The sequence below is a fragment of the Oryx dammah genome, unplaced genomic scaffold (genome assembly GCF_014754425.2).
Source record: "Oryx dammah isolate SB20612 unplaced genomic scaffold, SCBI_Odam_1.1 HiC_scaffold_19, whole genome shotgun sequence".
Taxonomy (NCBI): domain Eukaryota; kingdom Metazoa; phylum Chordata; class Mammalia; order Artiodactyla; family Bovidae; genus Oryx; species Oryx dammah.
In genome coordinates, this window is record NW_024070203.1 from 72,372,913 (window position 1) to 72,395,828 (window position 22,916).

General features: G+C 33.1%; 1 protein-coding gene across 48 annotated transcripts in view; it reads right to left on the reverse strand.

Annotated features, from left to right (window-relative positions):
- The window catches only part of RIMS2 (regulating synaptic membrane exocytosis 2), a 592,497-nt gene that overhangs the window by 286,588 nt on the left and 282,993 nt on the right, over positions 1-22,916 (reverse strand). For 29 of the 48 annotated variants that reach the window (XM_040261944.1, XM_040261943.1, XM_040261942.1 and 26 more), the window contains 6 exons: positions 12,404-12,612; positions 10,808-10,927; positions 8,602-8,701; positions 7,562-7,685; positions 5,270-5,316; positions 1,842-1,954 (listed from right to left, as the gene is read on the reverse strand). In XM_040261944.1, the coding sequence (XP_040117878.1) occupies positions 1,842-1,954; positions 5,270-5,316; positions 7,562-7,685; positions 8,602-8,701; positions 10,808-10,927; positions 12,404-12,612 (713 nt within the window). Of the gene's footprint in view, positions 1-1,841; positions 1,955-5,269; positions 5,317-7,561; positions 7,686-8,601; positions 8,702-10,807; positions 10,928-12,403; positions 12,613-12,733; positions 12,802-22,916 lie in introns of all 48 variants that reach the window. The other 19 variants (XM_040261950.1, XM_040261948.1, XM_040261945.1 and 16 more) reach the window with 1 other exon arrangement.

Genomic DNA, 22,916 nt, shown 5'->3' on the forward strand with positions numbered 1-22,916 from the left:
GGAAATAAAATCATTTTAGGGTGAATTTAAAAAAAAATTAAAGGAAAATGTATATGATACATTGAGTAAAAAAAGAAGTTTTAAAATAGTATACACAGATTTATTATAGTTCTGTTTAAAATTTTATATGTATGTGAATGATTATGCTTAAGTGGCAAGAATACAGGTAACTTTAATTTTTTATTTATCTGTGCTTTCTCAATTTACCAAAAGAAATATATATCATATTTATAAACATTATCTTACTGGAACACACTTCTAGGTCATAAAAAATGATAAAATGGAACATGTGTTAAATTATAATTATATAGATTTTAAACCAGCACTTACAAACACAAATACTATATACATTTATGTTTTCCCCAAATATTTAAGTCTTACCTTTCTACCAAATTCACTTTGAACCATGAGAAAAAGTAGTTGAATTTGAAATCTGTCTAAATGCCCACACTATGAACCCTCTGTTCCTAGTTCAATTTCTAATATATCCTTGAGATTTCAAAAGAGGCAGCAACAAAGTGGTACTTACTTATTATGGGAGTCTAACTTCCACTCCCTCATTCACCAACTGAAGCTAACTAAGTACACACACACACACACACACAGATTTAATATATACTGGCATCATCAGCCACCCAGTGCTTTACTTATAGATGAAACTATCTAAGAGAAGCCATGATTAAAAATTAAAAGCTAACATTTACTAACACTTTCTAAAATGGTGGAAGAAAATACACATATACTTGTAACCATAAATGTCAACATCTGTGCTGTCATTGTATGTAAGAGAATAAGTAGAAAGATGCTACTTATTGTGGAAAATGGAAAAAACACCACTGTCCTCAAATGAAAAAGTTCACTCTGTTTATGAAAGAGGAAGGAAAAGAAAATAATAAAAAGAAGAAATCCATTTTAGTAAGACATTTATAATCTCCTAATAGTATTTCATATTCTGTTATTCTCATTTTTGTGATCAAAGTAGTCTCAGAACAGATGTGCCTAATGACTTTTACTATGTTATTTCTGCTTATACTTCCTGTATCTTCATCTAATTAATGGAAACTCTTAAGAAAAATCAAATACTTCTCCCTCCCCCAGAAAATAAAAGGACAAAATCTGTACCTAATTTAACAAAGCTAGAAATTGCTTTTAAATTAGACCAAGAATAGCTTTGCTTTTAACTATACAGTAACAATTATCCAAAATTCAATGTCTGAATTTTGAGAATTTAAAGAGTTCTTAATACTCATAAAATTTCAGGTTAGTAACTCATCAGAATTAGTATCAATATTAATCTGTTTGTTTCTAAAATATAAGTGGATAAATTTTAATATTTTTAAATGGTTTAAAACAGAATGAATGACAACTTTAGAAATTAATAAAATGTGAGGGCCTGAATTTGCAAAGCTCTTCTAATATGGGTATACGATGGATAACTTTATTTTTAACTTTTATTATAAAATGTTCAAATTAGGGGTCACTTAATATGAAATCCACATGATATACTCAGTAATCTATTATATATTTCCCCATTTTCTTAGCTGAGTGAAAATCATGACCTTGAATTTTGGAATAATATTACTTACTGAAAAAGGTTTTAGATAGCATCACAAATTCTAATTCCCACCAAATTCCAGAAAAGTCTAGCTCTAATAAAGAAAGCATTCTGTTAGATAATTATAATTGAATTTAAATTAATTAAAATTACCAAGAATGACAAAGTTGATGGTGAAAAGCACAATTATATTCTAAATAGGACTTGGTTCACAAAAAAATGGCATCATCTAGTAAAAACACTACTTGATATCCCCAAAAGAGAAATTAATCTAGTAATTACATACTGAAAGTTGTCCAGATAAGAACTGTGGAACATCCCTCAACATGCCAGGACTCATGGGAGATGTAACGGAAATAGAAGGACGATCCATTTTTTGAGATTCGAATGAGCTAGAACCTGAAATGGCAATTATACATAAAGAATAACAACGACTCTTCATTTGTATTTAATAATCTTTACCATATATCTTGTTATTTTTAATACCTACAAAATTCCATTATATAGACCTTTTTCTTAGCCACAATGTTCTAAATATACTTAAAGGGTTTCTTTAAAAATGTAAGTGCAGCTTAGGGATTCTTGAAAGACCAAGGGTGAACCATTTTCTGTGCCAATTAGAGTAGAGATAGACCTCAGAACCTAGTTACTTCACCTGTTGTGTGTTCTAAACTCATATCTTACAATAATATACTAGGAAATTTTTTAAATAGAAACTTAATAAGGAAAAACGCAAGCCAAAATCTAAATCAATAAACCAACTCAAATATGGTCTCAACTTGTAATGCTAAAAACATAATTACTAGAATGTTAACTGTGAAAAATTTTCAGCAGTGGTTTCTAACCATATCTGGAAGAATATGATAAATTAGATGGGTAAAAAGAAAGTGAGGAGCTATGAAAAAAAGATATAGGAGAGCAGAAAAAGCAGAACTTCAGTACCCAGAAGTTATATGTATGAATTTATTTGTATGGAGAGGAATGAACAAATTGTAAAGTGAGTAAAATGGGGCTAATGAGATACTGACAAAATTAAATGCCTGGAACTCTGGGCTACAAATTTTGGCACTAATAAAATATCCATGCTAAATTTTTATGAGTTAGGTAATAAAAACTGCATTTGAGGAAGATGTCTTTACCATTCATTTAAAGTATCTGAATTGAGCGAGATGAAAAATAGTTAAGAATAAGTGGAATTCAATAAAATATTAAAGAAAAGGAATGACTGGAAAATGGACTGAAAAGAAAGAATTGAGGCAATATCACAAAATTATAAAATGAGGACTCAAATTAATTAGATATGCAAGATTAAGGAAAAGGGGGGGACATTAAGATTTCAAGGGTTATAACCAGATAAGGTCCCCTACGTCTTATTCTCTGCACAGCACCGAGCGGATATTCCCTGGATGCAGAACTCTGGAGAAGTTCTGTGTGTAAAGGAATGGTTGGAGAAGTCAATTTGGAACCTGTCACAGTGACCCTGCGACACCACAAAGACATCCAGGCGGAAATGTAAAGCAGGTAACAGACATGCAGATGGGACCAAATGTCGAGTAGATATTAGTGTTAGAAATTAAAATGTAAACTGTCACCCTAATTGGGGTCCTAATGGAAAGTATTCACTTCCAGAGAGAATATGTAAAATGAAGGGGGAAACGGTAAGCCTTGGGATCAGAAGTAATGGTGATACCTTCATAGCATTTAGAAGTGGAAAGAATACTGTCTTTATATTAAGAAATAAGCTAAGCTTCAAGTAACAGGAAGACACTTAGAACATATTCTGCAATATTCTTTAAATATCCAGGGCTGAGGGGACAATAATAGATCATTTTGATAATGTAACTTAGGAGTCATGTGGCAATTAAAATTATATGAAGAGAAGAACTTACTGAGGAACTAAAAACAGAGGTTAAGAAATAGGCCTTGGAGAAAGCTACTCTTCAACTTGTAAAGCAAACAGGATTCAGTCTTATTTGAGAAAGGACCCCTGCCCTAGCAGAAACAATTTTGGAATTGTAGCCTAGGGGTTTTTCAAATAGCTACAATAAGATAAAGGATTCCATACTGCTTATATAATATCTGGGTGATGTAAGTGAATAAAAATTTTACCTACATCATAGTCTGCTGTGAAAATTAGTATAAGTAACAATATCTAGCATAGTTCCAGGCATCCAAAATAGGAGTGATGATGATGATATCATTATATATAATGATAATTATTATAATTATGCTAGTACTTATAATTTTATGTGATCATAATATTATTTTGGATAAAATAATTTAGCAACCAGCCAAAGGTACTAAAGCAAATATCTCATATAAGCAAATTTTAAAATTTAGAGCTAAGTCATTCCAAAATGACCTCTCTGGTAGAGTTTTTCTTTTTTTAAAAAATTTATACTCATGATTATAATATAAATGTAAAAAACCCATCTATTTTAATAGTATACTGTTAACTGACATGTGTATAAAGAAACCAGTCACTTCTCACGACCTTCATTGCAACCACCATGGTCTAAGTTACCGTTGGCTCACCACTCAAATACTGAAATAGCCTTCTCACTAGTCTCTCTGCTTTCACTCCATTTAGTCTATTTTCAACACAGCACCCAAATTGTAGAACATGTTTCTCCCCAAAAACATCCTATGTAGCTCCTGATTTCCCTTAGAGTGAAAGCCAAATTCTTTACAGCGCCTCATAAAATCTCTGCAGTTTGGCTGCCGGAGACCTCCCTGTCCTCCCTCCTGCTGTTCTTCCCTTTGCTCACTCTTGCAGCCACAACAGTCTTTTTGATTTTTCTTAAATGACTCTTAGGCTTTCCTGGCTTAGCACCATTGAACTTCTGCGCTCTGTACCCGAAAAGCTTTTTCCTCAGATTGCCACTCTGTCCAATCTTGCTCCCATTCTTCCATCTCATTGTGGTGTATCCTGATCAACATATTTCAGACTGCAACCCTCCTCTCTTCCTTCACAACATGGCTTTCTGTCAATCAGTCAACGAACTTAATTCATTGGAAAAAATTCGTTTGCTTAATATCTGAAAGTAGCATTCAAACACAAGTAATTTAAAATGTCTATGTAATTTTAAAATGTCTATATAATATATAAAATTGTAATAATTTTAACTTATATTTGCTTAAGATATTTGCTTAATATCTGAAGTAGCATTCAAACACAAGTAATTTAAAATGTCTATATAGTTAATATTATTTCAACTTAAATGTCTATTGTTCCATTACTACTTTGTTAAATCAGAACTATTACCCATTTTCTGAAAATATAAATAAGAATATATATGTAATTATTCACTAGATTGTCCTCAGGATTCCCCACATTTACTGAGGATTAGGTTACAAAGTAGTAAATTTTAAAATTAGATGAAATTTGGGGACAGGGTGAAATTTTGAGTAGTGAACTTACCTAACTGTGCATTTTAAATACCTTCAGTTTATAGTAATCTACCTTAATCCAGCTATCTAAAAAGTACATGGTAGTTAAGACAGTGTAGTTTAAAAAAATCATCTTAAGATATAGACTTTTGTACTTTTTTGCACAATCACAGGAAATAATACTAAATCTTCCCTCTTTATACAACTGCATACTTGATAACATTACTATTATATTTCTTACTTTGTATTAATAAAGCGTTCATTTGACTCAGATGCTGAACGACTTTATTAATGACATTTTCTCCTAAAATAAATGAGACTTACTGGACTCCAGTTGTGTGTGTGCGCTATCAGGTATTCTAGGTATGTCTCTGAAATGACAGAAAAAGAAACAAAATACAAGAAATTGTTTTAAAAAGTACTAGGAACTACTATTATGACAATTATCAATCTATATTATAACAGGACAATGCAAAGTGAACAAAACTGTGTATGATAGAAGCATTATATAAATAAGAAGAAAAAAGTCTTAGCACTTTATTGCTAATCAAAGTTCTCGGGGCCGACTCCTACTACTTAAAAAAATGAAAAATTGCATGCATTTGGAGCAGATTTATGAAAATAGACAATTCATTTCCTATGTGTTTTACTATACAATTTTCCATTCAAAAAATTTCTATACTCAAAACAAGGTAAGTTTTAGAGATATATTTTAATTATACTCTACTCTTTACCTTGTACCTGCTGTTGTTCAAATCAGTAACATTGAAATTCAAATAAAATATCACCAAAATAAAAATTAAAATATTTGGATTGTGACTGAAATTTTTTTAAACGTAATAATTCTACTAAGAAAAAAGTAAACATGTTTTTATTGGACTTAACATAATTACTCTGTATTGCATTTACACTTAAAGTATGTACATTTTTGTTTGAGGTTTGCCAAGGATGATATATATTAATGGCTAAGCTCATTCAAAAAATTGCATCAATAATACTTAAATATTAAACAAAAATGTGATTGGAGAATTCCTTAATACCAAGAAATATATTTCATTAATACCCTAAGGTACTAGTTTAACCATATAGCAAAACTATGAAAAGGCAAAATAAAAAAATAGATATAATTTCATGTGATAGATTCATTACGTTTGAAAGGAACATTTCGAAAATTAAGTTACCAACTGAAGTAATTTCCTTCATGAAAATTTCCTTCATGAACCAATTTCATTATGAAAAACTCATATAAATGACTTAAAACTAGGCATTAGTATTCTAAGAAGGAAAAATTTCCAGTTTCTACCCTGGAATACTTTTACACCAGACATGCATTTAATAATTCACTGTCAGTTTATATATTTTTCTATTGCTTTTTTAAGTTATAGGTTTCTCTTTTACATTGGCTTAGAATACAAGCTTTTGTAAAGTAAATACTGCTGTGGTATTTCATGAGTAATTCTAACAACATAATTAAAAAGTAAACATAATTATTCACTAGATTAAAAAGGATTATATTTAAAATAATAATAAAATAATAAAAATCATTAATAACAATAAAACAATTATTAAAAAGAATTATATTTATTGCCAATTTAAAAAGTCAAACAGTAATTGACATTTGCGTACTTTTTATCTGTTAACTTAAAGATGTTCGTTTTTCCTTAAGTGGTTGCCTCCATCTAGAAATAGAGTGCCCTTAACCTATCTCTTTTTTTTATATTAAATCTCCATTTTGGAAAAAACATAAAATTCACAGAACATAGCTGATTCTAGTGCAATGTACAGACCACAGATTATGAAACTTCTTTTGAGAATAATTGTTACTATAGTCCCCTTCTGCTAATCCTTTAGCTATCTACTGAGTTACTAAGATAAAAATTATCTTAAACATTAAAAATAAAAGATACAGTCCATGGAATTCTCTAAGCTAGAATACTGGAATGGGTAGTCTTTCCCTTCTCTGGGATCTTCCCAACCTAGGAATTGAACCCAGGTCTCCTGCATTGCTGGCAGATTTTTCTACCAGCTGAGCAAGAAGGGAAGCCGAAGAATACTGGAGTGGGTACCCTATCCCCTCTCCAGGGGATCGTCCCAACCCAGGAATAGAACTGGGGTCTCCTACATTGCAGGTGGATTCTTTACCAACTGAGCTATCAGGGAAGCCCTAAGAAAAATTATAAAAACCTAAATTTTCTTCCTTTGTAATTAACTACATATCCTAACATGATCAGATAAAAAGATGTCATTTTTGATAAGGTGTTTTTAGTAAAGGAGAAAAAAGCACTGTCCTCAAAAAATTTAGTTTTGTAAAGCAATCAGATATTATTGAATTGCATATTACAAATTATAGTAGTCAACTTTATGACTTCCCAATTGGTACAGTAGTAAAGAATTCACCTGCCAGCACAGGAGATAGGATTTTGATCTCTGGGTAGAGAAGATACCCTGGAGGAGGAAATGGCAACCTACTCTAGTATTCTTGCCTGGAAAATCCCATGGACAGAGGAGCCTGGTGAGCTACAGTTCTTAGGGTCACAAGAGTCAAACACAACTGAATGACTGAGCATGCACACACAGTCAAATTTACACATGTGTAAAGTATTCAGATCAACTCACCCAATAGGCCTTGAAACAACAAGCTCCACCTGTGGTTCAGGTTTGGATTCCAGGATGATGTTATATACTTCTTCAAAAGTGGCTCCTTGCAATAGTCTTCCATTCCATTCTAGTACTTCATCACCTGTGGTGTGTGTCAGCAATGATAATCTTAGAAAGAAAATCTAACTTCACAAAATGCACTTGAAACAAATGCAATCTCAAACTGCAAAATCAATTTTGTAGAATACAAGCACCATTATGGAATAAGAAACATACTGAGAACAGCTCCAATGGCATAAAATATGATGACTGGGATGATTAGGAAATTTCACACAAAAGGACAAGGAAAGGCCAGAGAAAAAATTACGTAAAACTCATCTCGGATTTCTAGAATTGTTTTCAATAGTGTCCTGTCCCTGAATAGTTGTTAGTTGTTCCTGCAAGGGGAAGCAACTTGGGAACAACCTACGTCTCCAAGTTGGTGACATCACTCTTGTCTGTGATTTCTTAATAGAAACTGCAGTTCTAGAATCTATCAAGATCAGTTGCCTCTTTGAAAAATGTATAACTCTGTATACTATGATTCTCAATATATATGTAGTTGAGCACTTGTCTAATCTGTTTTATGAAAAGTTTAACACTGACCATTCACTGAATCCTCTCCAAGGCATTCAAGGATCTCTTCAATAGTATCCATTATCAAAGATATAAGGAGTAACACATTTCAGGAAAAACACATTTATCCGTGAAATTTACTTTCTAAACTATACTGGAAGTTCTTCAAAAGAAATAAGGCTTATGGGAAACAAATTATGCTAATCTGAGATACAGACTAGGAATATCCATCAACAAAAAAATAAGATCAGTAAATATAAAAATCTTTTTACCTACTGTGACTCAAGAACTAATAGTTACAACTTTGCATTGATGAATAAAAATTAATATTTAAGCTAAATGAACTTTTGGTTACCAGTGAAGTCACTTCTAAATGAGGACAACTTTTTCATAACTACTAAGTTTAACAGTTTAAGTGTAAATAATCAAAAATTGAAACCTACCTGGTCTAAGATGTCCTACAGTATCAGCTAAACTTCCTTTTTTAACTTTGGTTATAAATGCACAGAGCCGACCTGATTCAGTCATCTTTCCTCCTACAACCTGTTTAAAAGAAGAAAATGTTAAAACGGGCATATTGTTCAATTGAACACAGTTCAAGATTCAAGTAAAAAATAACTAGATAATTTGCAAGTTTTGAAACTATAACTTAATATGTTAAAAATAATTTTTAAATAATATAGTGTTATTATTAGGAACTGAGTATATGTCAAGGGCAGACTCTTTACATACTCCAAATATTTTACAATTTAAGCAATTATTTGTTGAAAATGTTGCATACCTTAGAAACAATTTATAATTTCTGCCTTTATTACAGAATTCTTACTTTTACCATTTCTAAAAATATGTTACTACACAATACTACATAATTACATATAATTACATTAACATTTCTAATTACAAATTTCTAGTTATAGATGTCAAGTATCATACTACATCTTTTGTTACTTTTACTATAATTATGATATCTTCTAAAAATTTTATTAGTTGGTAATCTTTGGGGCACATTGATAACATGCATGATGATGGATTTTTCCTGAGAAAATTACAAAATTTACTTCATCTCATCCAAATTAATGTAAACTTTAGACCATCTGCCTCCCAATTTTTCTGTTTCTATTAACACATATGTTTCAGAAACAGAAAAAAAACAAAGGTTAGCATTAACGCAGTGGAATCATATGTGTAGCTATAAGACTAGTCTCTTAAAAATTCATGCTTTGATTCTCAGAACTGCCAATCAATCAATATATCAACTTTGTAGGAAGTTATGCAAAAAGTAGTAACTAATATCATTGACTAGATTTTTTTCCCTCTTCTCAATTGACTGAATGACATAGAATTAAAAAATTATTGATTTATTTTACTCCATGTATTTATTCCCCAATTGCAGTGAATAACACTCAGCGGCAGTTCAGTTAATATTAACTAATTATTCAAATGTTTGGTTCTGAAAATTACGTGTAGAGACAATATGGGCTGAAATCCCTATGTAAATATATTAAAATTTTCTTGACTTCATAAATTGTAATAATAATTATACTGACTATAATTATTATTATTGAAATCTCAGAGTGTCAGGCACAGTACTAAATGTTTGTATATTGCTTTATTTAATCTTACTAGATAATAATTCTCAGTATTATTATCTCCGTTGTACAGATGACGGGTCTGAGGCTAAGAGAAGTTTAGTTGCCTAATGTCATATAGCTAGTAACTGCTGTAAATAGAAGTCAAGCCAAGGCATCCCGACCTCTATACTTGACTACAGTTCTAACTCTACACTGGGCAGATCTGGATTTAATTCTTACCTTCATCACCATCTTTGAGACTATGGGCAAGTTACAACACCTTGCTAAGCTTCTTTCTTATCTGAGAGTCAGTAAAATGATAAAGTGCTCAGATGAGTGCCAGCCACATGGGAACCACCCAATAAATGATGCACAATTTTATTTACAATCAAAATTTTCAAATATCTCTTCCTGGATTTATACAACTACTTCTGTAGCAGTGACTCAATTTTAAAACTCTCTTTGTATTTCACTTTTTAATTCACCTTACAGATACACAAAAAATCAACAGAGCCTTCTTTGGTGTACTTAACAAATAATTGTCTGGTATTTTACAGTAAAATACAAATCAGCATTTACATTAAATCTCCTAACATAAGTATTTCTGAGTTTTTAGTCTTCAAACATTATTCTCTTTCTCTCTCTCACACACATACATACAAACACATACATATTTTGCTATGCTAATACAAATTCTATTCCTATGTAATACATATGTTATATTTCCCACATTTGCACATTTAATAATTGAACAAAGCTATCATTTTAATAGACTATAAACACATACATAGACTTGAAGGACAACTATAGGTAAAATAAGCTTGAGCATTGTATTTAGAATTAAAGTATATAACTCAAGTTCTATTTTCCAAAATTAAATAAACATGTATTATTGTAAGATAATGACAACTTCTTAAATAATACTTGGAAATGAAAAGGTTTTGAAAAATGAGTGCAAATATTTAGGAATTCTTGAAAATGGAAAAAAAACACTACATTGGTATAGAGTTATTATAGCTTTTGCTTTTCTGATAAATCTATAAGGAGTATAAAGCATCTCACATATTTCATCACATACCTTCAAGCCAAGCATTGCTCCTGAATCCCGAGGTACACTTCCATCCTTTAAACGCTTATTCAATAAAATGCGACCAATTAAACGATCTCCATCTTTAGAAGGCTGCCACGTCACAGGGTGCTGATATATTGTATCAATAAACACAAAAATTAATGTTCTTTTATGACAAATGACCCTTTATTGTACAGTCTAGTCAACCTTGCAATTCAAAAAGCGTTATGATTACACAAATCAGCTTTCTGTCAAAACATTGGTCAAAAATTTAATAAGATGATAAGATTATGCTTATAATCTTATTTTAATATCTCAAGTTTTTTCAAAAAATCAGTTACTTCAAATTCTAACATGCTCTGACACAATACTGAAGTTATATAGTTCTACAAAAACTGATAAATCTTAAAAATATATGCAGACTCTAGTTTAATTATCTACATACTAAAGATTAAAAAACCACAGGCAGAAAAGAGACTCTAATTCTATGCAATTGAACTCATTTAAAAATGAGAATTTAATCTTCAAACACTTCTGGAAGACTTTGAAAGACTTTATTACAGTAAAAGTTAAAAGGTCAAGCTAAATTAAAATATGAAAACTGAAGAGGGTTTTCTTGAAATAGGTTTCTAGATAAAAATTATTAAAAATACACAGGGCTAGGTAACTTTCCAAATGAATGTGCATGGAAGAAACAGGTCCAATTCAAACATGAGAATAGATTACATTGATCATTTTTTGGAGATCTCTTGACTCTTTCAGGTTTCTGAACTATTTATTTGATAATTCAATGGTACTGTTAAATAAACACTGTTCAACAACCTTGAAAATATTAGTTTTTCTCAAGTCTTTTCTAAATCATGACACAATTCCATTATATATTATATGTCAAATAACAAAGTAAATGATTTGTGTAATCACAGTTCCACAGTTATCTAAAAGTTAACATGCATATCTTCATGCAAAATTTAGCAGGCAAAAGACAAGTTCCAGTAAATCACATCTATATGATAAAAAGATTTCAAAAGTTTCACTATACTAAAAGCAAACAATAAATACCAAAGCAGATGGCAATGGCTCTAATACTAATTGATACCACATTAAAATGCTATGACAAGGAAACAAAAGAGCAAAATGACAGTGAAAGGGAAAAAAGAAAAACAACTTTTTCTGCGCAAACAGACCCAATTATCTCCCTTTTACCTGGGATTCAAACTGTTAATAATTTAATTTTCATCCCAAGGAAAATATATGCAAGCAGTCAAATAAGCCAATCCAGAAAAAAATTATTTATATTTGTGGTTTATAATAACATTACCAAGTTCTTTCATGCGACCATAAACAAAACATTCCATTGTTCCTAATTTTTATTTTCATTTACTTATTTTTTGGTATGCCGTCAAACAACAAAAACAGCAAAGCAAGCAAGAAGTATTTTGGTTGATTGGTTTGTTTTGGTTTTGTTTTTCTTTTCTGCACCTTAAGAAATGCTATATTGACCCTTGAAATGCCCTGTCCTTTTATTATGTTCTGTTTGAATGAGTGACAGAGAGCAAACGAAGACCAAATGAGCAGGTTACAAGGCAGGCTCCACAATCTCAGTACCTTATCACTATGGCTATGTTCCTCATTAAGGGTTGTGCTACTACACGTATCTACCCCAGAGTCCTTAATCTGAGGCTCAGACCATTCCAAATCCTCTTCCAAAGAGTGGCCACCAAAGTACATCATTTTCTTTTGTCTCTCAGACCTGGTGTTAGAGTCCAACAAAACTGCCTGCTCACTAGTTTTTCTTTTTCCCTTTTGACTGTCCCCTACAGGTGTGGGATAAAAAAAAAAAAAAAAGATACAAAAAGAAAACATGCAAAGGTGTAAATCCAAAAGTAAAAGTGAAATGATAACAGAAATTAGATAGTAAGGCCCCACATGTCTCACCAAAGACATTGGGGATGCCTCACTGCTATGCCAAGACGTATGGTCCAACCAGTTGTGATCCACGTCTCCTGTGAGAGTCAGACAGACAAAAGAGGGAAGTAAAGGAGACGGTGAAAGAAAGGGCAAAGACATAATCAACATTTTAAACTCTGTGATCCCCTCTAGTTTGAAGTACTTTATCTGTAAGCACTCACTATATATACCAAGAGAAAGCTAAGATTTTAAGTGAGTAAACTTATAGAATGCAGAATACTTATGTACTCTAGACAAATCCTACAGAACAAAACTGCTGCAAGAAGAGAAACAGCTGCTAATAAACAGGAATATAAAGGAAAATATATATATATTTTGGAAAAAAGAAAGACTTTCAGCAATGTCTGTTACTCATGCTATTTTTTTTTTTTTGATGCTGGCCTACAGACATGAGTCTGTTCTCCAAAGATTAAGAAGCATTTTAAAAATTAAACAGTGGATTGCTAATAACCACTATAATGAAAAATGAAGTAATTAAATGTTTCTGGAATATAGTATGATATTCTTTAATGCTGAAACCTCCTAAAAATTTCAAGTGATTAAAAAAGAATTGGTTACACAAAAGATTAAACCTATATGAAAATGACAAAACAGGTTCACTCAACTTCTGTTAGTAAATATAAACTTCCCTTAAATATCATGAATTACTTGATATTATTTTGAAGCAATTTTTCAAGTTTTTTTCAGAAATTGCATTCTCCTAAAAATAAATTTTCTACTCAAATAATTTTTCAGATAATTTATGTAATTGGCAACTCACAATAAATATCCATTTCTCAAACTTATGTGCTCCTGATTTGTCTTACCTTTGGAAAAGAACTTTTTCATCTATTTGTGCACATCTTGTTAAGCTCTATTCATATTTTCATTTATTTAAAAATATTTACTAAACACCTTCATATTGCTGTGCATTGTGCTAAACCTTAAGGTAAGAAGTAAAACAATGAGACATTCAGCAGAATGGAGATAAACATAAATAAATCATCAGTGTCATATAAGATGTGCAAAACACTGAAAGAGTACAATAACAGTTAATTTAGATTTTGGGGTCAGCAAACACCTCTAAAGGAGTGATGTTTGAGAACTGAAATATGTGACCTATAAAGGACAGATAAAGATACAGGCAGATGGAAAGCAAAGGAAAGCATTCCAGGAAAAAGTAACAAGATGGCACTGTACAAAACACTGATGGAACACCAGTGTGTCTGAACCAAAAAGAATGAGGGAGAATACGGTGCTGAGACTGGAGAGGCAACACAAATCAGCTTAGAGAGGCCTTCTCACACCATATTAAAGATTACGAATTTCATTCACTGAAGGACTTTAAGCAAGATGGTGACATGATCTGATTTACATTTTAAAAAGATGAATCTAAGTACTAAAGAGAGATTGGGTTGGAAGACACCATGAGTTAAAAGACAGTTGTAATAACTCACAACAGGTGATTATGACTTGAACATAGGTGATGGTATCAAATATGGTAAGTAAAGAAGAAACTGAGAGATGCTTTAGGGGTATAAATGAGAGTGTTAAGCAAGACATGCATCAAGGGTAACCCTCAGGTTTCTGACATTAATAACTAAATGGAAGTAAAGACTATTTATGAGAGGGAGAAGTAGTTTTTAGTGAAGGGAAAGAAAAGAGTTACTTTATTTCATGGAATCTGTAAGATTCATACACATCAAAATGATAAAATATGCATCTTAGGTATTATTCCAAACACCTATAAGTTATTCAGGAATTCAATTATAATAAAGCTTAAAAGGAAAATCTGAGCTGGAGACATAAATTGGGAATTATTTGATCATTTGATCTAGAAATGACTAGATCATTTAGGAAGAGAGGGTAAAATAAGATATGAAGAGGACCCAGAATGAATTCTAACAGAGTTTGATTCGAGATAAAGGAAAGAGAGAAACTGAGAAAGACCATGCAGAGATAGAAAAAAGGAGGGAGGCAGAGACAGAGGTCTCCAGACCAAATAAAAACTGAGTTTCTTAAACAGGAGGAGAAAACAGCAATAAAATGATTTCTACATGTCAGGTAAGATAAGGCACTGAAAATTATGCATTTGATTTGGCAACATTAATATCAGGAAGGATGTTAGAAAAAGCACTCTGTATAGAAGGATGAAATTGAAACCAAACTGAAGTAACTGAAAAATCAAAGAAAGATGGAGTAGAAAAATTCTGTGTAGATGACTGGTTCACAAAATCCTTAAAATAACATAATCAACATTGCCCAGGGACTTGCTAAAAATGCAAATTCTTGGGTACCACCTAGATTTAATCAGAAATTCTGTAGGTGTTTTAATAAGAAATTCTGTAGCCTTTGTTTTAACAGTCCACCAGGTGATTATGATCTCACTGTTGGAGAACAACAGGAGACAATTTTTTTGAGTTTATTTGTAAAGAATGATAAAGCTGTACTAACATGCCCAAAGCTCAACTGGTACAGAAAAAGAACCCATTCTTCAACCTGTAAACTAGAGAAGTGCTTCCCAATCCTTTTCATGGCATAAATAGACAATTAAACAGTTTACAGCTACCCCAAACCCTGAGCATATCTGAATCTCAGAAAACTTAAAACTCTTTCAAAATACATTATTGTTCCACAATAAAGCACTGATAAATCTCTGAATTGGAATAAAGATGGAAACCATAAATGAGCATTTTTGACCGGTTTATGTGAAGATGTGAGAATTCAGCTTGCAGTCTCACTTCTTTCCCTGTGCCTGCAAACTACCAAAATTGCAGAAATAGTTTTTCCAAGAAATCAGGCATGTAACCATTTGAAGCTAAACTGAAAATATGTGACTTAAAAAAAAATTGTCACACATGCTAAGCCATCAGTAAACATTTCTTACATGAGTAAATATTAGTGTTACTTTAAGAATTAAATAAGGTTGTCAGTGCAAAACATATAGAAAATAATCCTCAGGACTGCTAGCATTTAGATAATAATACTTATCACTTTCTATTCTTATTGTATTTAGCTTCAAAGGGCAGAACTAAGATAATAAAATGTCCTTCCTTTAGAAGCAGTACAAAAATGCATTGTTTAACTTTCTAGCTCTAGAACAAGACATGGAAGACAAAAGGACCAAGAGGAAATTTTAGAATGTTTTGAAAAATGACTGAAATTTAAAAATCAAACGGATGGATTCAACAGCAGAATGGAAAGAACAGAGGAACAACAGTGAACTTGAAAATAGAACAGAAATTACACAATCTGAAAAACAGAGAGAAAACAGTGGAGTAAAAAATAAAATAAACAGAGCCTCAGGGACTTCAGGGTTTATAATCACATAATTAAAATAATGAAAGACTCACGTCATCATAGTTCCAGGATAGGAGAAAGATGGAGGTGGAAAGTATTTGAAGAAATCATGAATGAAAATTTCCCAAATTTGTAAAACATGTAAACCTACTAATTCAAGAAACTCCATAAGACCCCAAGCAAGAAATATGCAAAGAAATTTGTGCAGAGATACATTATAAACAAACTAGAAACTAAAAACAAACTGGTTTTCTTTTTTGCAGGGGGCGGGGGTGGGGGGGACCAGCAAGACAGAAACAACACATTATCTAAGGGGGAAAAACAATTCCAAAGACAGTGATAAATTTTCTCATCAGAAACCTTCAAGGCTGGAAAGAAATGGCACAGCGTTTTTCAATTGTTGAAATAAAAGAATTGTCAACTCTGAATACAAAACATGGTGAAATGTCTTTCAGAAATGAATGAGAAATAAAGACATCCTCAGACAAAAGAAAACGAAGAGAATGTGTCACCAGCAAACTTACCCTAAAAGAATAGCTAAAGGAAGCTGTGGAAACTAAAACAAAACAAACAGAAGAAACTTGACAATGTCAAGAAGGAATAAAGAACACAGTAAGTAAGTAAATACAATAGGCTACCCTCCTCTTCAGTTTTCCAAATTATGTTGGTGTTTGAAACAAGAAGTATACATCATCTGATATGCATTTCCACACACATAGAAGAAAGAGGTAAGATAATTACATTATAAGAAGGGAAAGGTAAAAGAAATGAAAGTATGCAAGGCTTCCACTTTTCTCTCTGACTAGTAAAATGTCAACAGCACAGGATGTAAGTTACACATATGTAATATACAGATTCTTTACCAGCTGAGCCACCACGGAAGCCCCATAGTACCTACAGCAACAACTGAATAAAATTCTTTGCAAAGAAATACACTGAAAAACACTACAGATGAATTAAAATGCAATTTTTTAAAAAAAAGTTCAAATAATCTAAAGTAGCAAGAAAAAGAAAACAATATTAAAAAACAGAAGGAAGAAACAAAACAAAAAAAGGCAAACAAGAAAAATGCAGACCAATCTCTTCATGAATATAGACAAATCCTTAACAGAATATTAGCAAATGTAATGCAACAATATATAAAAATATTTATACACTCTGACCACATGGGACTTATTGCTGGCATGCAAGGCTGGTTGAATATTAAAAATCAGTGTAAGCTGTCATATAAGTTTAAAAAAAAAATCATGATCCTATTAATTGATGAAGGAAAAAAAATCACAATAAGAAAAACAGAAAACAAGAAATGAGAACTTGCTCAAATAAATAAAAAACATCAACCAAAAACTTACAGCTAAGATCATATTGTACTCAAAGGCAAAAGGCAAAGTGCTTTATATGAAGAGAAATTTCACGAAAAAGAATATCTCTATTTGTAATAGTGAAAAAGTGGAAACAAGCAAAATGTCCTTTAATAAGCAAATGGCCATGTCAATGTATGGGGGAACCACTACAATATTGTGAGGTAAATTAAAATAAATAAATTTATATTTTAAAAAATAATTGTTGTATAACTATACCATGGAATTTTACTCAGGAATAAAGAGGAAAAAACTATTGATACATTATACAACACAGATGCACCTCAAGAGCAATATGCTGAGTGAAAAACAATCACATACCACATGATTTCATTTATATAATATAAATAATAAAACTGGAGAATGAACTAGTGGTCAGCACAGGGTAGAGCTAGGAGGGGGAGGGAGGAAGGTGTTACTATAAAAGGGCAGCATAAGGAAGATCTCTGTGATGGTACAGTAGCTCTGTATCTTTATAACAGTAGTGCTTACACAAATCCATGTATGTGATAAGATATCACAAACCTATACAAACACATTGTTCCAATGTCACTTTCCTGCTTTTGATATTCTATGCACAATAGTATTATATAAAATGTAACCTTTGGGGAAAACTAGGTAAAGGGCACATGGGATCTCTATGCACTACCTTTGCAACTTTCTGCATATCTATAATTATTTCAAAATTAAAAGTTAAAAATAAGGTGTTGCTGCCTTCATAGGTATTGATAATTCCATCACCGGCAGAATTTAAAGAAAAACTGGAGTGCCACATGTCAGCATGATGTAGAAGAGGAATCAGTGCTTTAGAAAGTTACAGTAAGAGAGCACGAGGACTTTCCTGCTGGTACAGCGGATAAGAACTCACCTGCCAATGCAGGGAACATGGGCTCGATCCAGGAAGATTATACATGCCCCAGAGCATCAAAGCACAGGTGCCACGACTGCTGGGCCTGCACGTCAGAGCCCACGAGCTGCAGCTACTGAGGGCCACGCGCCCTAGAGTCAGCGCTCCACATCGAGCGAAGCCGCGCAATGAGCAGCCTGCATACAACAACTAGGGTGGCCCCCAGTGGCCTTAACTAGACAAAGACCATGTGTAGCAGCAAAGACCCAGTGCAATAAAAAAATAAATAAAAATTTAAAAAGAGAACTGAGTCCTACTGAACTCCAATAGTCAATGATTCTATTAGTTTGAATTAAACATATTTAAATATAAAACCTGGTGAAAACTAATCAAAAGATTCACATTGCATGCTAAGATTTTCTCCTTCAAATATCTCTACTGCAAAACATAAACTAACCCAATAGTACATGTTTCTGTTGTGTGTGTGTTTGATGCACAGAGGAAAAACAGTTCAGATATCCTATTTGTAATATTTTTCCTACAGTCACTACATGAAAACAAGAGTTCATACACTATTTTATGTCACAGTTTTTCATTTGCTTATGTTAATAAATGTTTTCAATTAAATCACATACTATACAAAGGTAGTCTTCAACATCTTCATTTTAACTTAATCATGTTTATAAAATCACAGCATGTTGTAAAAGAAAGAGTTTTATAGTTGGAGCCACAAAACCTATATTAAACTACTGGCTCCACTCCTTATTAATTTTATGACTTGGGCAAGTCACATAATACATTAGGCCTCATTTACTCATTTGTATAAAAAGAGATTAATTGTGACATCTTACAGATTGTTGAGAGGCTTAAGTAAGATAATGACTGTGAAAATGCTTGGCAAATTATAGAGTCATCCCAGTGTTGATGATATCATAACCATCTTCATCATTATGAAAGTAAAATAACCATAACTTTCATTCTAAATAGAAAGGGAAATTTATCTATAGCCCTTTATTTTTCCTCTCATTTTTCTTCTCGTTATTTTACCTTCTTCCTCAGCTTGTCAGGCTATGTTGGCATTTTCCAATAAGAAACACTGCTTCTGTAAATGTTAATAGGCTTGAGTGATATACAGGTCCTTTAGTCAAATAAGCTTAGAAAACTCTGGATCAAATGTATTTAAATAGATGTTTTGAGTGCAGATTTTTCCCTATAGTAATGACAATATGCTTCTTTACAAGAATTATGTTAACATACAGCTTCCGCAGACTTAATTGGAACACTAACTTCTCTCACAGGACAAGTGTTACAAGAACTATATTTTGATCCATAATGCTGAAACCATCCTGGAGGGTCATTTTTCCCAAGATAGCCATTAAAACTGATAAGACTTATGTTCTTCAAGCAAAATTGTCCTTATTAAGGGAGACTAATAGCCCAAGTTATTACAAGGCTATATATATTACCAGGCAGTATATTTTCACCCTGCTTATTTAACTCATATGCAGAATATACCACATGAAATTTTGCTGGGCTGGATGAAGCACACAAGCTGGAATGAAGGTTGCCAGGAGAAATATCAATAACCTCAAATATGCAGATAACACCACCCTTAGGGCAGAAAGTGAAGAGGAAGTAAAGAGCCTCTTGAAGAAGGTTAAAAGGGAGAGTGAAAAAGCTGGCTTAAAACTCAACATTCAAAAAACAAAGATAATGGCATCTGGTCTCATCACTTCATGGCAAATAGATGGGAAACAATGAGAGACTTCACTTTCTTGGGCTCCAAAATCACTGAAGATGGTGACTGCAGCCACGAAATTAAAAGATGCTTGCTCCTTGGAAGAAAGGCTTTGACAAACCTAGACAGCATATTAAAAGTAAGAGACATTACTTTGCTAACAAAGATCCATCCAGTCAAAGCTATGGTTTTTCCAGTAGTCACGTATGGGTTTGAGAGTTGGACCTATCATAAAGGCTGATGTCGGAGAATGGATGCTTTTGAACTGCGGTGTTGGAGAAGACTCTTGAGAGTCCCTTGGACTGCAAGATCAAGCCTAAAGGAAATCAATCTTGACCATTCATTAGAAGGACTGATGCTGAAGCTGAAGCTCAAAAACTTTGGCCTCCTGATGTGAAGAACCAACTCATTAGAAAAGACTCTGATGCCAAGCAAGATTGAAGGCAGGAGGAGAAGGGGACAACAGAGGATGAAATGGTTGGATGGCATCACTGACTCAATGGACATGAATTTGAGCAAGCTCTGGGAGATGGTGAAGGACAGGGAAGCCTGGTGTGCCACAGTCCATGGGGTCACAAAGAGTCAGACAACAACTGAGCGGCTGAACAATAGCCCAAGTTAAAAAAAAAAAAAAGTTATACATAGAGGATATTATTGAAGGCAATGGTTTTCATGCTCCATGGAGTTACCTCAGAGACAACTACTGGGTGAGTGTGGAGAACTGAGTCTAAGGTGGTGCCCATAATCCCCACCTCATGTCTTTGTACAGATCTGTGACTTGCTCCTAATCAAGGTGCTAGAATGGCTAAGTGGTAGTATGTCACTCTTATGATATCAGTAAAATATCTGCCTAAAGAGTCAACTTGCTCTAAGACTCCCTTTGCCTGTTCAGTGAAGTAAGCAGTCATGATGAAAAACCCACATGGCAAGGAATAGCAGGCAGCCTTTAGTAACCATGGGCACCATCTGGGAACTTCAAGCGGCATCCGGTCACAAAGAAATGAATTTTGCCAACGAATCTCATTGAATCTGAAGTTAGATTCTCCCCTCATCAAGCCTCTAGGAACACAGCCCAGCCAGCAACCTGATTGGAGCTTGAGACCTAAGAAAAATACTTAGTGAAGCCATGCTGAGACCCCTGAACAACAGAAATTGTAAAGTGCTAAATATGAGCTTGAAAGCCACTAAGTTTGTGATAGAGTACATTTTAAATTAGAATAATTTTAACTTGCATCTTATTAATATAAATCTCATTTAATGTGTTAAATAAGAAGGAAAAGAGAGCAATATAGCTACCAAAAGAAAGCATTATGACCTGACCCAGGGATTGAACCCGGTTTGATCTGCATTGCAGGTGGATACTTTACCAGCTGAGCCACCAGGAAAGCCCATCACACATACACTGATGATCTCCAAATGTATGTACCCCAAATCTAACTCCAGATTAGAATATATACTAGGTTATTCACCATCTCCATTAGATACCTAATAGGAAAATCAAATTTAATATGTATGAAACTGGACAGCTGATCCTCCCTGCCCATCCTCCAAAATCTGTCTGCTGTAATTTCCTTATGTTAATTAATGGCAACTCTTTCCTTCAACTTGCTTAGGCAAAAATCTTTGAAGTAATCATAACTTACTCCTTTCTTACAGTCACACCCACCTCTAAACTACCAGAAATGTCTGGTGCCTGTACTTCCAAAACACATCCAAAATCTGACTACCTCTCTTCACTTCCACTACTACCACATTGGTCTGAACAGCCATCACCTCTCATTAGCATTTGGATTAACCACCTAACTGGTCTCCTTAAATTCATCTTTGCTCTTCTCAACTCTGTTTACAAAACAGCATCGAGTCATCCTCAAAGGGTAAATCAGATCAAGTCATTTGGCTTCTCAGCTCAGTTAGAATGAAAGCCAAGGTTCTTGAAATGATATGCAAAGCCCTACAAGATCTGGCCTCTTACTACTCTTCACCCTCAGGTAATCTGCCTATTTTTTGTTTAACTGTTGTAGCCTCTGGCGTACGTAGAAGTGCCTGGAACATAAAAATTAGTTGAATAAATTAGTTGATGAACTGAAATATCAGGTCATCATTTTCACACTTCTTTATGCAGTAGAGTCTCTTTCCTAACAGAACTGCCGAATACAAAAGTGACTAAGAGCATAATCTGGTCCAAACAAATCCAGAGATCCCAGATGCTCACTCATGTGAGCAAGTAAGTGCCCTCTGATCCTCTTCAGCAGTTCCGGAAATGCTACCACACAAATCTGGTGCTCTATTGGCATAGTTTTTAACACACTGAGTCTATTTTCTTTATTTTTAAGAGGAAATAAAAGACCAGAAAATCAAATAACCTTTCAATGATTACAATGGGATCGCTGGCAAAGCCTGGAAAAGAAATGGTTGTGTGTATTTTCAACTCACTGTTCCAATATACCACATTGCTTCTCTATTAAAAAAAAAAGGATAATTAATAAATCCATCACCCACACTAGCTCTTCAAAGTCTTATGAATTTCTTAAGGAAAGGAAATGGCTTTTTTCATCTTTGCCCCCCTCCGGTGTCAAGTAATGTCTAGCAAATAGTAAGTACTCCATAAAAACTGGTTTTACTGACATAATGGGTGAAGTCGAATGTGTAGAATGACAACCTGTCCCCATCCAATACCTTCTTTGTTCTGCTGGAAAACTCTATTCAACTTTCAAAACTCAATGTACATAGAAACTCTTTTGTAAAGTCCCTCCTAATAAGTCAAGTTAGAATTATCTCTTCCTTCTCTAAATTATATCAATATCTCATATTGAATTATTTCATATATTTCATACCATATTCCTCATTTGCTTACATCCTTATCTCTTGAGCAGAGGGCATACTGTATTATCTTACACATAGCACTTAGCGCAGCAACAGGCACAC